Below are 16279 nucleotides of genomic sequence, written 5' to 3' on the forward strand. Positions count from 1 at the left end.
AGATTCCAAAATCACATGATTCCAGGAGCCAGGGCCCTAGGTCTATTCTCTGATCTGGCCTGGATTTTATCTGTGGTGCGAAAGGTCTGTCCTGCGGTACAGTTTTTGAAATCATAAGCTCCCATGTGGGCTGCCTACCGTTTTCTCTGAGATGTTGACCCTTCCACTGTAGCCGCTGCTGATGCAAACTTTCTTGTCCGCATTAATGAAAGTACATGGTTGGAACCAGGGAGGTTTGGTATCCACTTGTTGGATGTCGATGTTTATTGTTGCAGTGGCTGTATTACCTGGGTTGCCCGGTGCCCTGTCCTAGACAGCAAATCAGAACATTCCTATTAGATGCAAGGCATATTTCCAACCTTAGAAGTGCCTTCACTGGAGCCCCTGCAAAATATCATGGGCCAGATCCTTAGCTGGTGTAAATCAATGTAACTTCATTGATTTCAATGGAGCTATGCCAGCTTCTGCTAGCTGAGGATCTAGCCATGTAACTACTGTTTTTTAGTATGACAATAACAGCTGTATTTGTGGATGAAATACACACCAGGATGTAGTGGCTGTGAATAATGAGGTTCATAGACTTTTTAAGGTCAGAAGGGACCAATATGATCATCTAGTCTGACCTCCTACACAACACAGGCCACAGAACCTCACCCACCCACTCCTGTAATAGACCCCTAATCTACGACTGAGTTACTGAAGTCCTCAAATCATGGTTTAAAGACTTCAAGGTACAGAGAATCCACCAGCAAGTGGCTCATGCCCCATGCTACAGAGGAAGGCGAAAACCCCCCAGGTCCTCTGTCAATCTGCCCTGGGGGAAAATTCCTTCCCAACCCCAAATATGGTGATGAGCTAAACCCTGAGCATGTGGGCAAGGCTCACCAGCCAGACACCCAAGAATTCTCTGTAATAACTCAGAACCCACCCCATCTAACATCCCTTTACAGGCCATTGGGCATATTTACCAACATAGATGTTTTGCTCACTTATAAAACTCACCCTTGCATACAAAATTAACTGCATAAATTTATTTTTCTCATAGTCCAGAGCCTTGCGCAAATAAATGGCTGGATTATTAACTCCTCGTATATTAAAGTAGTCCATTGCTTCCTGAAAAACAAGAAAGGGGGAGTGGGGAAGGATGATAGCTCTTTCAACCACACAGACACACACTGAAATACTGTCAGATGCTTTATATATATATATCATCCTAGGCTTGGTATTTATCGCAGAGATGCATGGATAGTTCACCTGTTGATGCTTTGGTGTCTCTGGTCTCTCGCTAGTAAAATGGAATCACCTCCAACATCTCAGTAGTGGAATTTTGAACATTCTCCTCTCAAAATTATCCTAGGCCCTGATCAGATTTCAATCTGTGTAACGGAGCAAAACTTGGCCCATCGCCTTCTACTATCGTAGGAAATAATGAGCTTGGCTTTGCTGTCACTTACACTAGTGCCTTCCATAGGGTTTCTCCTGATTTACACCATTCTGAGGTCAGAATCTGGCCTGACAGGTAAAATTCTGAACTCATTTACACCTGTTAAACTTCATTAAAATCAACGCAATTTTACAAGCGTAACTGAGATAGAACTTTGCCCCCATCTGCTCTTGACATGATTTTTGTTTGTTTGGGGGAGAAAAAAGCATTTTTTATCAATTCCTTTGTTAATTGAAACTTAAAACAAACAAAACAACAAAACCCCACCTTGTATACGCCAGGTTTATACTCCAGTTTGGCACCAATTTAACTATTAAAATAACATAATTTATTCATTAGTCTTTCAACAGACTCTTTCAAGATGATCTCGTGGCTAAGGCCCTGGACTGGGATTTAGGGGAGGTGGGTTCAGTTTCTGGCTTTGCTCCAGACTTCCTGTGTGAAGTTGGGCAAATCCCTTAATCTCTCTGTGGCTCAGTTCCCTATCTGTAAAATTGGGATAATCATACTTCCTTTCCCATGCTGTCTGCTGGCCTATTGAGATTCTAAAAAACTTGTCAGGGCAGGCTCTTTCTTTTACGGTGTTTGCAGTAACAGCCTAGTACAACTGTTCCCCCAACCTAGTGCAGGCTTAGAGGCGCTACCTTAATATTAATGTTGAATAGGTGCTCTGCTAATATATATTTTTAAGTGTGAATCTTTGAAGGATTCAGTGTTAAAACATGGATTTCTCTGTTCCAGTAGCCCCCTCCTAGTTCTGTCCTTGCTTTATCTTTCTGGAAATGTCACATGTACTCCAGTAGTTGAAATAACCACCTCTTGTTGATTGTTCCAACTGGTTTCCTGTCTCAAAGTTGGTGTCAGTGTAAATCACTAATAAAGAGCTCTACATTTTTGCAGTGAACCTACTCACCGGGGTGATCCATGTAAGTTCATACTGTATGGTGTCCAGGTCATTGTCTTTAGCAGTTAAGCGATCACTGGGTATAATGGTCGTATTCACTTTTGTATCCTGAAAACGAATGTGCATGGTGTTTTTTTTTTCATTTTGGCATATGGTCACATATTGGATATAGCAGCCTCACGGGTAAATCCTTGTGCTGTATGGGTCAGTGTTCTAGAATTGCAGAGAATCCTCCCACGGCCACCTCTGACCAAGTTTAATTGACATGGTGGTAAAAATGCTGGATGCCCCCAGAGCATTGTCTAGGGCCCCCAGCAGTACAGGTGTTACTGAAGAGAGTTGGTGCCAGCAGAAGTGTGTGTTCTAAAATTCCCGGGTGTAGATGTGACAGCTGCCATCTTGGCTGACACACCAGAGACTGAACCAGAGCTAAAAGCAGGATCTGCTATAGCTTGTGCTAAAGAGCCAAGACTTCCAAGCTGTGGCTACAACGGGCTCCTGTCTTCTGATCAGTGTGACCGAGAGGGACAGGCCCTATGAGAGAGCCTGAAGTGCTTCGAAGCCTACAAGGGTCTCGTGTGGAAAATGTCTGTCATTTTTTAAGACCTGTCTTCTCTGTGCAATGCTTTTGTTCTGACTAAATAGTACTTTGCTTTATGAAGGCTGGCCGGTCACTGGTTAATCTTGTCATTGCCCCTGAGAGAGCAAGCCTGCAGGTGCTGAACTAGTCAGTCTTGCTGAGCTGATCACAGGGAATTGCAGAAATCTGCAGCCTAAGTCTGGAGGGAGTGGATCGTGAGATCCTGCCCCAAGAAAGGTGACAGCTAGAGGTCTGAAACTTGAGTGGGATTCCCTCAAAGTAGCCACAAAGGGCTCAAAGGTGCAGTCACTTTAGGAAATGTGACAATCAGCACAGAGGGGGACCTGTAACATGTACTGAGCCGTGGCTTTCAGAGACAAAGCCCTGCAGAGCTGAACATGTAAGGGGTGCTGCTCTGAGCTTCAGTCTGCTTTCCTCTGTGTGCGTTGTTGTTGGCTAAATAGATTAAGGGCCGATTTCAGAAGTAGTGAGCACCCACAATAGAAGCTGAAGTCAACAGACGCGGCAATGGCTCAACTCCTCTGAAAGTCAGGTTCTAAATGACTTTGATTGCGTGGGCAGTCAATCTAACTTGAAGTGTCAAGGATTGTCTTCACCTCATGCACGTCCTCTAATTTTCACGATAGAACAGATTCCGAACATGCTTATAAATCACTTTCCTCTTGCCGAGATTAGATCCCACCTGAATTGGAATGATCTGATCTGTAATCTTCCCTTTATCATGAAAACGCTTTAATAAAACCCTTACCTCAGGAACCTTTTCGGTGATATTTGTTTTGTTAAATACCGGGCTGTTATCATTCAAATTGCCAACGGACACTATTACGTTCAGAGAATTGACCTGGTGGAGAAGGGGGAGAGAGAAAAATCACTAGTAAAGCAAGACAATTAGGAGTTGGCCCCGACTGGTAGACATGAGCTGAGGATCACAATTGGATTTGATCTCTGTGTGTATTTGTAGGCTGAATCAAGGCTTGGGTTTGGATTTGACTCAAATGGCGCTAAAATCTCATGGACAATAGGGTATTTTGCACTTCCCAGGAGAAAAGACAACATTTTAACCATGAGAGTGAGCAATTCCTCACAGAAGGTATGTGTTGGGAATAGTTAACAACCAAGCCAACTGGTGGTGTTCTAACTGTTTCTAGTTTCCATCTAGCAATACGGCAGCATATTAGAAATTATACTCACCACTGCACCCTCTCGTAGGCAGTTCAGGGTTACTAGTAATGCATTGTCACCATTCTGTATTAAAAAAAACAAAACAAAAGCTGTCATTTAAAAAATATCATTGTGGCACCAATGTTCTCCTCAGGTCCTAATGCAACAAAGTAATGGAGTACCTGCTTTTACGCATTTAAACATGAGCTTAAATCCCATTGACTTCAATTGGGATTTATGGACAGGTCTCATTTGAAGTCAGTGGAATTTAAGTATGTGCTTAAATAAAACTAGTGCATAAGTGCTTTGCTTCAGTTATGTTTATCCTTTTTTTTAAGATGGTCATTTTTCTTTCTTCCTATTACAGGCCTTCAATTAGTTTCTGATCTCAGTTTCATTGGTGTCAATTTGAAATCAGACTGTTGACTTCTGTGGCATTACTCCAGATTTACAGAGATGTAAAGAGGATTGGAGACTATCCCCATGTGTGACGCTAAGCTGAAGATTTCCAGAGGTGTAGCCGTGTTAGTCTGTGTACAGCAAAAACAACGAGAGTTCTGTGTCACTTTAAAGACTAACAAATTTAATTTTTGTAGGCATAAGCTTTCATCTACCTCTGCATCTGACGAAGTGAGCTGAGTCTCACGAAAGCTTATGCCTACAAAAATTAAATTTGTTAGTCTTTAAAGTGCCACAGAACTCTCGTTGTTTAAGCTGAAGATCTTTCCCTATCCTCTACATGGGTGTGTTTGGGGGCAGGGCAGCGAGCGAGAGAGTTCCTTGAAGCTGATGCTCAGCGAGGTTTCTGTTTATACAGATACCAGTTAGCTCAGCTCCTTTTTCATGGCTACATCTGTTCCCATAGCCAGCACCCTGTCTACCTGACTGCAGAATTAGCATCCATCCAGCTGCAGTGCCTCTTAGTTGCTCCAGCACTTCGGTGAGGCTAGCTGGAAATTCTGCAGCAGGTCCAGGTAAATTAAAACCAAGGTTAGTATTGAACAGTGAGTACAATGTCCCCTGCAGGGTCTATTTTTATAGGAAATCTTTCATTGTTCAATACGCTGCAGATTTGTGCATTGGGAGAAGCATGACTGCATTTCAGAAATTGCTGAGAGGGTGGGAAGGATCTGGAGGCTTTTGTTGCTGGGGGAAGTTTTGGGGTTAGCACATTTGCTGGTTATTAAAATAATCAGCAGTGAAATAATTAACAGTGCTGATATTTAAATTGCCATTAAATTTCAAAATTAGAACTCCACAAAGGTAAACAGAATTGTCTCACAGCTCTGGACTGTCTTCCTTTTGTGTATGTACATGTACAATATTAAACCAGCTGTGGTGAGTATCTGAACTCCAATGAAGTGTACTTACAAGTTTCTGCTTTAAAACCTGCACCGTGTTCTCCTACACACCTTATAGACTTCCGGGAATAGACTTGGCTGTGGGGAACACAAGAATAGCCATGCTGGCCAGACCAGTGGTCCATCTAGATGAGTATCCTGTCTTTTGACAATGGCTGATGCCAGATGCTTAGAGAGAATCAACCAAATAGGGCAATTATCGAGTGATCCATACCCTGTCATCCAGTCCCAGCTTCTGGCAGTTACAGGTTTAGGGACACCCAGAGTATGGGGTTGCATCCCTGACCATCTTGGCTAATAGTCATAGAAGTCCTATTCTCCTTGAACTTATCTAATTCTTTTTTGAACCCATTTGTACTTTTGGACTTCATAACATCCCCTGGTAATGAGTTCTTCACACAATGCATAGTCAGCTTGTGGAAGTACTTCTTTGTTTTAAACCTGCTGCCTGTTAATTTCTTTGAGTGACCCCTGATTCTTGTGTTATGTGAAAGGGTAAAGAACACTTCCTTATTCACTTTCTCCACACTATTCACAATTGTATTGATCTCTACCATATTCCCCCCTTGGTTGTGTCTTTTCTAAACTGAACAGTTCCAATCTGCTTAATCTCTCCTCATGTGGAAGTTGTTTCATCCCCCTAATCATTTTTGTTGCCCTTCTCTGTACTTTTTCTGGTTCTAATAGATCTTTTTTTGAGATGGGTTGAGTGAATAGATTGCATGCAGTATTAAAGATATGGGTGCACCATAGATTTATATAGTGGCATTATATTTTCTGTCTTATTATATATCCCTTTCCTAATGATTCCTAACATTCTTTTAACTTTTTTGATTGTCACCATACATCGAGCAGATGTTTTCAGCCAACCATCCACGACTCCAAGATCTTTTTTTTTTTTGAGTGGTGGTAGCTGATTTAGATCCTATCCTTTTGTATAGATAGTTGAGTTTGTTTTCCAATGTGTATTACTTTGCATTTATCAACATTGAATTTCATCTGCCACTTTGTTGCCCAGTCACCCAGTTTTAAGAGATCCTTTTGTAACTCTTCACAGTCATCTGTGAACTTAACTATATTGAGTAACATTGAATCATCTGCAAACTTTGTCACCTCACTGTTTACCCCTTTTCCCAGATCATTTATGAATACGTTGAACAAACTGGTCCCAGTACAGATTCTGGGGGTACTCCACTATTTACTTCTGTCCACACTGAAAACTGCCATTTATTCCTACCTTATGTTTCCTATTCTTTAACCAATTACTGATCCATGAGTGGACCTTCCCTCTTAACCCATGACTGTTTAGTTTGCTTAAGAGACTTTGGTGAGGGGCCTTGTCAGGGACTTTCTAAAAGTCCAGGGACACTATATCCACTGAATCAGCCTTGTCCACATGTTTGTTGACATAGGCGTGCGCAGCACATTTAATTAGGGTATGCACCATCGAGTTTTCATTGGGGTGTGCACATTTTCATTAGGGTGTGCACCCAGGTAATCTTTATCAGGGGTCAAACTGAACATTTGAATTACCCGCCGGCGGAATTCTTGCAGCATCCTAGTCTCTGCCGAGAACTGACGCAAGACAGAGTATTTCGGCGGCAGACCGCGGTGTGTTAGCGTGCGCCGCAAAATCGCGTTGCTCCATCTGACGAGAAACCGTGCGCTCTCCACACTATCGGCAACGACTTTAAAATTAAACAGATGGCACCGCGGGAAACATAACAAAGGTTCGCGTGCCGGATAAATAGGGGATGTTTGATACCCCTGCATTAGGGTGTGCTTGGGCACACCTGGCACACCCCATGCACACGCCTATGTTTGTTGATACCCTCAAAGAAGTCTAATAGATTCATAGAATCATAGAATATTAGAGTTGGAAGGGACCTCAGGAGGTCATCTAGTCCAACCCCCTGCTCAAAGTAGGACTAACTTCAGCTTGATGAAGCATGATTTCCCTTCACAAAAGGTGTGTTGACTCTTCCCCAACATATTGTGTTCACTTATGTGTTTGATAATTCTGTTCTTTACTATAGTTTCAACAAATTTTCCTGGTACTGAAGATAGGTTTACCAGCCTGTAATTGTCAGGATCGCCTCTGGAGCCTTATTTTAAAAAATCAGTGTTAAATTAGCTATTCTTCAACTGAGGCTGATTTAAGCAATAGGTTACATATCACAGTTAGTAATTCTGCACTTTCATTTATTAATTCTTTTATAACTCTTGAGTTAATACTATCTGGTCCTGATGACTTATTACTGTTGAATATATCAATTTGTTTCAAAACCTGTTCTATTGACACCTTAATCTGGGACAATTCCTCAGATTTGTCACCTAAAAAGAATGGCTGAGATGTGGGAATGTTCCTCACATCCTTTGCAGTGAAGACGGATGCAAAGAATTAGTTTAGCTTCTCTGTGACTTTGTCTGCCTTGAGTTTTCCTTTAGCTTCTTGATTGTCCAGTGGGACTGATTTTTTTTGGCAGACTTCTTGCTTCTGATGTACTTGAAAAAATATTTGCTGTCAGTTTTTGTGTCTTTTGCTAGTTGTTCTTCAAATTCTTTTTTAGGCCAACCTAATTTATACTTGACATGCCAAAATTTATGCTCCTTTCTATTTTCCACAGAAGAATTTGACTTGCAATTTTTAATTATATCTTTTTGTCTCTAACCACCCCTTTGATACGATTATTTAGCCATGGTGGAATTTTTTTGGTCCTTTTGTGGGGTTTTTTTTTAAATATTATTTGTGATACACATTTAGTTTGAGCCTTTATTATGGTGTTTTTAGAAAATTTTCATGCAGCTTGTGGGCCTTTCACTCTTGTGACTGTTCCTTTCAATTTAACTAGCCTCCTCATTTTTTGTGTTGTTCCCCCTTTTTTAAATTAAATGCTACTGTGTTGGGTTTCTTTGGTATTCTCACCACTCTTCCCCAAGGATGTTAAATTTAATTACATTATAGTTCAGCTATATTCCCCTCTTGGACCCAGATGCTACACGCCACTTATGACTAAATCAGGAATTGCTTCTCCCTTTGTGGGTTCCAGGACTAGCTGCTCCAAGAAGCAATATTAATGGTGTCTAGACATTTTACCTCTACATCCCATCCTGAGATGACATGTACCCAGTCAATATGGGATAGTTGAAATCCCCCATTGTTATTGGATTTTCTACGTTTTGTAGTCTCTGAGCATTTCACAATCACAGTCACCATCCTAATCAAGTAATTGGTAGTATGTTCCCACTGCTATACTCCTATTAATCAAGCATGGAACTTCTATCCATAGAGATTCTATGGTACAGTTTGATTCACTTAAGATTTTTACTATATTTGACTCTATGCTTTCTTTCACATATTGTGCCACTTCCCCATCAACATGGTCTACTCTGTCATCCCTATATATTTTGTACCCTGGTATAACCATGTCCCATTGATTATCATTGTTCCACCAAGTTTCTGTGATGCCTATTATATCAATATCCTCATTTAATACCAGGCATTCAAGTTCACTCATCTTAATATTTAAACTTCTAGCATTTGTATACAAGCACTTATAAAATTTGTCAGTATTTAGTTATCTGCCTTCATGTGATGTAATTGAATAGGACTCTTTCATTTGACTAAAACAACGAGAGTCCTGTAGCACTTTAAAGACTAACAAATTTAATTTCTTCAGGCATAAGCTTTTGTGGACTGTAACCCACTTCGTCAGATGTAAGGAAAGTTGGTTACAGCCCACGAAAGCTTATGCCTGAAGAAATTAAATTTGTTAGTCTTTAAAGTGCTACAGGACTCTCGTTGTTTTTGCTGTATACAAAGTAACATGGCTACCCCTCTGGAACTTTTCATTTGACTGTTTCACTTCAGTTCCTGCCTGTATTTTATCAACTTCTATCCTCCCCTCTGTACTAGGATATAGAGAATACCCTTTAATAAATACACCCCTAAGGGATGTGTCTGTCTGAATCACGTTCTCCTCCACACCTGTCGGCTTTCCCCCAGCCCTCAGTTTAAAAAGAGAGTGTTGGTGGGGAGAGAGAGAAGGTTGAATTTACACATACAAGCTCCCTGTTCAGGATACTAAAGGTCAGGAAAATGGAAAAGGCGACGCCATTTTAAAGTCAGCTCTGCTCTGACAATCAGTAATCATATCATGTCTCTTTCAGGTGATTTGTATTCTATGAAGAGTGTTTTACAACATTAACTCATCTGCTAATATTTTTTTTTTCAATTAAAAACATACCTCATAATCCAAGGAACGGAGCAGAATCAATTCTGTGCCATTAATGTCAAACCATGTGGAGTCAGATGAGGTATCAATTGTTACTGTGATACCAGGCTCCATTGTAATGGTGGTAACAACAGTCCCAGGCAGGTTATTCTCATTTATTTTTGGGTTGGCATCACCTACAGAACAATCTGGAAAAACACACAATTATTTGTGTCAGTGTTGGCACAAAATTGTCAGCCAGTTCCCTTTGGATGTTGGAACTGCCAGACTAAATCCTACTCAAGATCCAGCTAGGTCAGTATCCTTTCTCTGAAAGTGGCCAGTCCAGCTGCTTCAGAGGAAAGGCACAAGACACCCTGAAATAGGCAGTAAGGGAAAACTTCTTCTCTGCCTGTAGGACTCCACAAGTGTGGACTTACCTGGGTTGTTCTGTGCCAAAACTTGTGTTAAAGGCAGCAGCAGAAGGAACACAACAGCAGAGCACTGATTAGAAACAGCCATGCTGGAAGCAGAAGGAAGGGTTTGGGCAAAACAGATCCACCACTTTTGTCTCCCGTATTGTCAGCGAAGCCTTCTCATCCATTCACTGCTCCAGGAAGGAAAAAACATTGCACGTCTGGAGCGGACTCCCACCTGCTGCACTTCAACCTTTGCCTCTCTGCTTTATGTAACTTATTTCCCGGTTCCTGGTTTGGAATGCAATAAGCGCAGTGAATTCCACATTCGTCTTGGCTCTGGGTCTTGGATTTTTAACTCTGAGGGGCCCAGTAAAAGTGAAGTATTCCAACCGCTTTAGAGTTTGATGTTGAATGTCCCCAAATCAACATAGTGAGGGGGTGGGCATTGGCACACGGCAAGTTGTCTGTCTCCTCCAGTGCGCCTCAGTGGCAGATGGGATTGTAATCACCAGAGTGCATGCTGAGCCAATGATTTGGAGCAGGCTACACTTCAGATGTACCATAGCGACTCTGCTTCATGAAGACATTTCGTGGTAGAAATAATATTGGCTTAAACAAATCATCCGTGTCAGATCTCAACTCACTACTGCCCAGCGCTGTGCTACGCAGCCCACGTCAGGGCTGCCCTCAGTTCCATAGCAAGCTGTGTTCTCCAGCACATTCTCCTCCTGCTTCTCCTTTCAGTGTGCTGCACAGCTCTCTGGGTTGTGCTTAACCACAGTGAAAGACTTTAAAAGGCATGGGTAGTGCAATGGACAAGGAGCCAGAACTCCTGCTTTTTGTTTGGACCAGCAGTCAGCCTGTGTTCTTCTACTAGATCTACTACTTGTTTCTTCAGTGGCCTGGCGTAAATTAGCTTTTCTGTTCTTCCCCTCCCCCACATTTGTAAAATGTTGATCAAACTTACCTACCTGAGAGGGATGTTACAAGGCCTACATTTTTCAAAAGTGACTTGTGTTTTTGGCTGCCCAAGCTGAGACACCTTTGAGGGAAACTGATTTTCAGAGGGCTGGTGCTCAGCACTTTATGAAAATCAGCATCCTTTAAACTGCCTCAAGCTGGGCAGAATTGCTGGTCGCTTTGGCGACTGCAGGCCCCCCTATCTGCAAAGCATTCTGAGATCCCGGGCTGAAAGGCACTGTAGAATTCAGAGTATTAGAATTCGATTGTAGGATGTTTCCCTTTGTCTCACTTAAAACTACAGGAGTGTGAATAGATCAGCAGCTGCTGTTGATCCCATATGATCGTGCACCATGTTGGAGCCTAACAAGTGATGGAGTTACTAATGAAGACACTATTTAATGAGAAGATTGTACAATAGAGGAATATGTGCTTTAAAATCTCATTTGTGTGAAGAGGCTCGCTCTGTATTATGGTAACACCCTGATCAATAGAGATCTGTTATTACGGTATGATGTTTCTCTGAACAAAAGCTCAGCATTATAATCATTATTGTTTGTCTCTGACATTTACATATTTACATTTAAAAGGATTTGTACACCTAAAACTTCCTAAATAAATAGGCTTAAAAAAACCTTATTAAAAGGATCATTGAGGTGAGAGGGTGAATGACTGGAGGCTGTCGCAGAAGAATGCATGGACTGTTTGTTGATTTACTGGACTTAAAGACGACTGATTGTGTGGCTATCGCACTGGATGGGGAAAATAAGAGAGGATGGCTCTCTGTTTAAGGCTCTGGACTGGCATTCAGGAAATCTGGGTTTAACTTCCTTTTCTGCCACAGATTCCCTGGGTGACCTTGGGAAAGTAACTTAAACACTCTGTGTCTCAGTTCCCCATCTGTAAAATGTGGATAATAAACCTTTGTTTGTAATGTCTATTTAAATTGTAAGCTCCTAAGGGTAGGAAGTTTCTCTTACTGTGTCTATACAGTACCTAGCACACTGGGGGCCTGATCTCAGGCCAGGTCTACACTAAAAATTTAGATCAACTCATGGATTTCACTCATCTCTCAGAGGTGTGAAAAATCCACACTCTTGAGTGATGTAGTTAAGCCGACCTAACTCTTGGTATAGACAGTCTCCCATTGATCTAGCTATTGCCTCTCGAGGAGATGGATTACCTACGCCAATGAGAGAAGCCCTTCTGCTGCCAGAGGTAGTGTCTACATTGACATGCTACAGCACCGCAGCTGCAGAGTTTCAAGTACAAGCTCTAAAAGTGAAACCTTTGAGGTACTGCCATAATACAAATAAAACAACTTCTAGTGTTCCTTCCCTGCCTTTCCTTCAGATTTTTATCTGATGGCTTATGCTATTACCCAGGGTACAAACTGCACTGTTGAACAGCTGTCTCCTCAATTCTCCAAGCCAGGGTGCCTTTTACACTGCTTTGCTGTAAGAACAACCACTCCTGTCCTGCTCAACCACAGCCTCCAGCATGTAACTCACTCCCGGCTATACTGTATGAGTGTTATGGCCAGCCACTCTTGAACTATACTGCAGAATAACACTGGCAAATTCCTAGTCCCAGACTTTCCCCCAGAAATGTGCATCTTGTACTGCCCAGCTCTCTCCTGGAAAACACAAGCTCATATAAAGGTAGTCACTTTATTAATAGAAAATGATATTCACAAATCCTATTATCTCAGATGGAGTTTTCCAAACACACTGATTCAGATAAAACAAGTTTATTAACTACAGAGAAAAAGATTTTAAGTGATTACAAATAATGAGGCATAAAAGTCAGAATCGATTACAAAAAAATAAAAGGTAAAATGCAACTAATACCTAATTAAGCTAAGTGAATTCAAAGCAAAAGTTTTCTCTCTCTCTCTCTCACCACATGCTTCAGCGATCTTACTGGCTGAATTCATTTCAGACAGGATCCCTCCCTCAGTCCAAAGCTGTTACTTCATTCCCCAGGTGTTGTGGATGGAGAGAAACGGAGGAATATTTTGGGTCATCTGTTTCCCACTTTTATACTTTTTCCCCTACTTTGAGAATCATCTTCAGCTGGGGTTCAGGAGATAGCTGGAGGTTCCTGTCCCTACAGACTTTGTTTCTTTACCAAGCTGTAAATTTCTTGCTCACACCTTTTTCCTGCCAAAGAATGGCCACTTAACAAGGTGATAGTCCATTTGATTTTGTTTTCACATGGCTGTGGTGTCACTCTGCCTTTTGTCTCTGTGGAACTGGTTTGTGACTGCTTTCCCAGATTTGGAATATGTCCTAGTAATATCATACAGTCGTATTTTATAACTTTACATACACATTTCACCAGGACAATAATGACCTGCAAATTATGAGTTTTCAAAGGCACCTCACAAGGCATACTTTGTACAAAATTAATCACAGTCTTGTAAAGGGGGTGAACATGAGGTTACAGACTGTCCCACTGCTCATGGCAAATCCTTCCTAAGAGGAAAGTTACAGAAGTGTTCTGTGACTTGGCCTTGATCATTAGCAGAGCTTTTATTATACTGTAAGCCAGGTCTGAGTGTCTCAGTGACACTCTCCCTGCTCAGCAGCTGAAAGGGGGGCACTTTATCTGCATGGGCTTTGTATCTGCATGAGTACAATTAAGTATTTATCATAACTTACCTAGGTGCTGAGCATAATGGGAAATGGTTAGCAGGGCTGGTTTTGGGCTACAAACCACTTTTGTGTTAACTACTGGGATAATGAAATGCTGTCCTTCAATTGTATGAACAGATGTCAGCAAAACTGTGCTTAGTTTGTTATGATAGAATCTGCACCCTAAACTAAACAGAGCTCCACAAGGGTGGCAGACAGATGTTTCAGCCTGAAAACGGGGGAGGGGGAGCGGTGGAGCAGTCTCCTGTTGGGAGCACACTGGCCCTGGTAAAGGGCTGCCCCCAGGCATGGAGTGATTCTCTCTCCCCATTGTTAAAAGATAGAATCAATGACTCATCTTGGAGTCTTTTGTTTCTTGAAAGCAGGGACATTGCCTGTATGTCAGCAGAAGGTTTACCCATGAGCTGAAATCACTAAGAGCTGAACCAGTAGAGGATCTGGGAAACCTTGCCTGACAACTAACAGAGCTGAGTGAGCACCAGGCTACTCTGGTGAAAGGCTGGTACAGTCGGTGCCAGCCTGATGCGGTCGGTGGAGAGGCTGGCACAGTTGGTGCCGGTGCAGTCAGCGGAGTGGCTGGCACAGTCGGTGCCAGCTGGGTCAGCGATTGGCAGAGGGGTCGGCACAGTCGGTGCCAGCCCGGTTCAGTCAGCGGGAGCCAGGTGCGGTCGGAGCCAGCGGTCGGTGGGAAACAGGCGTGGTCGCTGCCAGCGGTCGGGGACTCAGCAAGGCCTGAAGGCGGTAGGAGACAGCAGCAGAGGGGCCTGGTCAAGCCTGTGTCGGACAGGAGCGGCATAGGGGGTGGAGCCACCCCCACGAGGTGGACATTGCAACGGACGCTGGTCAGTACAGGGGGAAGAAGGAAGGGAGAGGCGAAGGACACGCCCCGTACTCTGGGAGGGGTTTGGTTCATTGAGTTCATGAACTCTGTTTGCACTGTTCCCCAAACCAGTGCTGTGTTACCTCTCTTTTGCTATTAAAAGGTTTCTTTCTACACTCAGACTCTGTGCTTGCGAGAGGGGAAGTATTGCCCTTTGGGGCGCCCAGGGAATAGTGTGTAATTTCCCAGGTGACTGGGTGGGGGCTCGAGCCAGTTTGGTGTTGTATCATTGAGAGGGACCCCTAGATATAGAACCCGGCCCTTGCTGCTGCTGACGCGGTCTGGCAGAAGGGTTACAATACCTAGTATCTTGCTCTCTCATGATGAGCCAGTGTCCTCAAGCTTTAATTCCTTTTGATGTATCCTTGTGTGATGCACATTAGGAAAAGATGTTTGAGAGGATTGATTGCTGTTGTGAACAGGTCACCTAGCAGGCTGGATTCTCTGTGGGATGCTAGTTCATTATTTAACAAGAAAAGGTTGTCACTTTCAGGATAGGGTCCTTGGGGGCTGCAGAGAATATGGTGGTGTTTGTTAGTAAGATGATTCACTTATGAGAGTTAAAGAAAACAAGACCCTGAAAATGAGACTAGATGAGTCTGAAAATAGGTTTAAACTCAGTAACAGGATGTTGAGGTAACAAAGTACCTTACAAAGCAAGGAACTTGAGCGCTTGCTGTGGAATGATTGATCGATATTGTTCATTGGAAGCTTGTTACTTTCCTGACTCTCATCCTAAAACACAAATTGCAATCTGTGACTAAATCGTTATTATGGCCCCCCTGCAATCAGGGTCCCATTGTGCTAGGCACTGTGCATGCATCCAGTAAGAGATGCTCTGACCTGAGGAGTTCGCATTCTAAAAAAAGTGGGAAAAAGGGAGGATTAATCATCACCCCATGTGTTAAACACAGGGAAATAAGGTGAAGAGATGAGGTGTGGGGGCTGGTTGAAAGTCTTTCAGTCAATACTCTCTTTCCATGGATAATCAAAATCCCAGTTTAACAAAACCTTTGGAAAGTGACTGTTTTCTCCAAATTTCTGACGTTTTGGTAAAAAGCCCCCCCCCCCCCCTCCCTCCCATTGGTTTTTAGCATTTTTGTGGTTTTATGGAAATTCAAAAATTTCAGCTAAAATTTGAACAAAAATAAATATTCTTGTTTTCATCAGTCTTCCATGGGGCGGGGGAGACTCGTTTTCCAATCACTTCTAAGGGTGTGTCTTCCATGAGAGTTAACCTGGCTCTTACTGGGTGTTGCCCTTAACCTCTCTCTTCCTTCCACACACACAGTCCTCTGGCTGGAGTTTAATGGTGCTTTCAGGCCAAGCTAGCTGACTTGCCTAGGGCTTTAGGTTAAAACCTGAGTGTTGCTCTCCTGCTGGCTGGTAATCTGCCCACATTGCAGCGAGGACGCAGGTTAAATCCCTGAGGGCAGCTAGTCCTCCAGTGCCTTCCCACAATTCCCCCGTGTGCCTAGAAGGACAAACTCTCTCCTACAATTCACTGAGGAAGAATTGGAGTGGATCAGCTTACTGCAGTGCAGAGAACTATGGGAAGTGTCCCCAGAAACTGTAGCGACTCGTGCGGGTGAGCGCAACACCCAGTGAGAGCACAGTTGCTCTGGTAGGCGTTTGTGGTGGGGCTGCTCAAACCTGGGTAGTGAAGACAGACCCCTGA

At 42.9% G+C, this 16279-nt stretch overlaps 1 protein-coding gene across 2 annotated transcripts in view; it reads right to left on the minus strand.

Moving 5' to 3' along the window:
* Positions 1-10288, minus strand: part of CDHR5 (cadherin related family member 5) — a 29638-nt gene extending 19350 nt beyond the window's left edge. For both annotated transcript variants that reach the window (XM_067540521.1, XM_067540522.1), the window contains exons 1-7: positions 10126-10288; positions 9719-9894; positions 4141-4194; positions 3698-3790; positions 2358-2456; positions 1003-1113; positions 139-309 (exon numbers count right to left, since the gene is read on the minus strand). In XM_067540521.1, the coding sequence (XP_067396622.1) occupies positions 139-309; positions 1003-1113; positions 2358-2456; positions 3698-3790; positions 4141-4194; positions 9719-9894; positions 10126-10207 (786 nt within the window). In that variant the 5' untranslated portion in view covers positions 10208-10288. The remainder of the gene's footprint in view (positions 1-138; positions 310-1002; positions 1114-2357; positions 2457-3697; positions 3791-4140; positions 4195-9718; positions 9895-10125) is intronic.
* Positions 10289-16279: the final 5991 nt, after the last annotated feature.

The sequence above is a fragment of the Emydura macquarii genome, unplaced genomic scaffold (assembly GCF_026122565.2).
Source record: "Emydura macquarii macquarii isolate MOO-44397 ecotype Brisbane River unplaced genomic scaffold, CSIRO-AGI_Emac_v2 contig_587, whole genome shotgun sequence".
NCBI lineage: Eukaryota > Metazoa > Chordata > Testudines > Chelidae > Emydura > Emydura macquarii.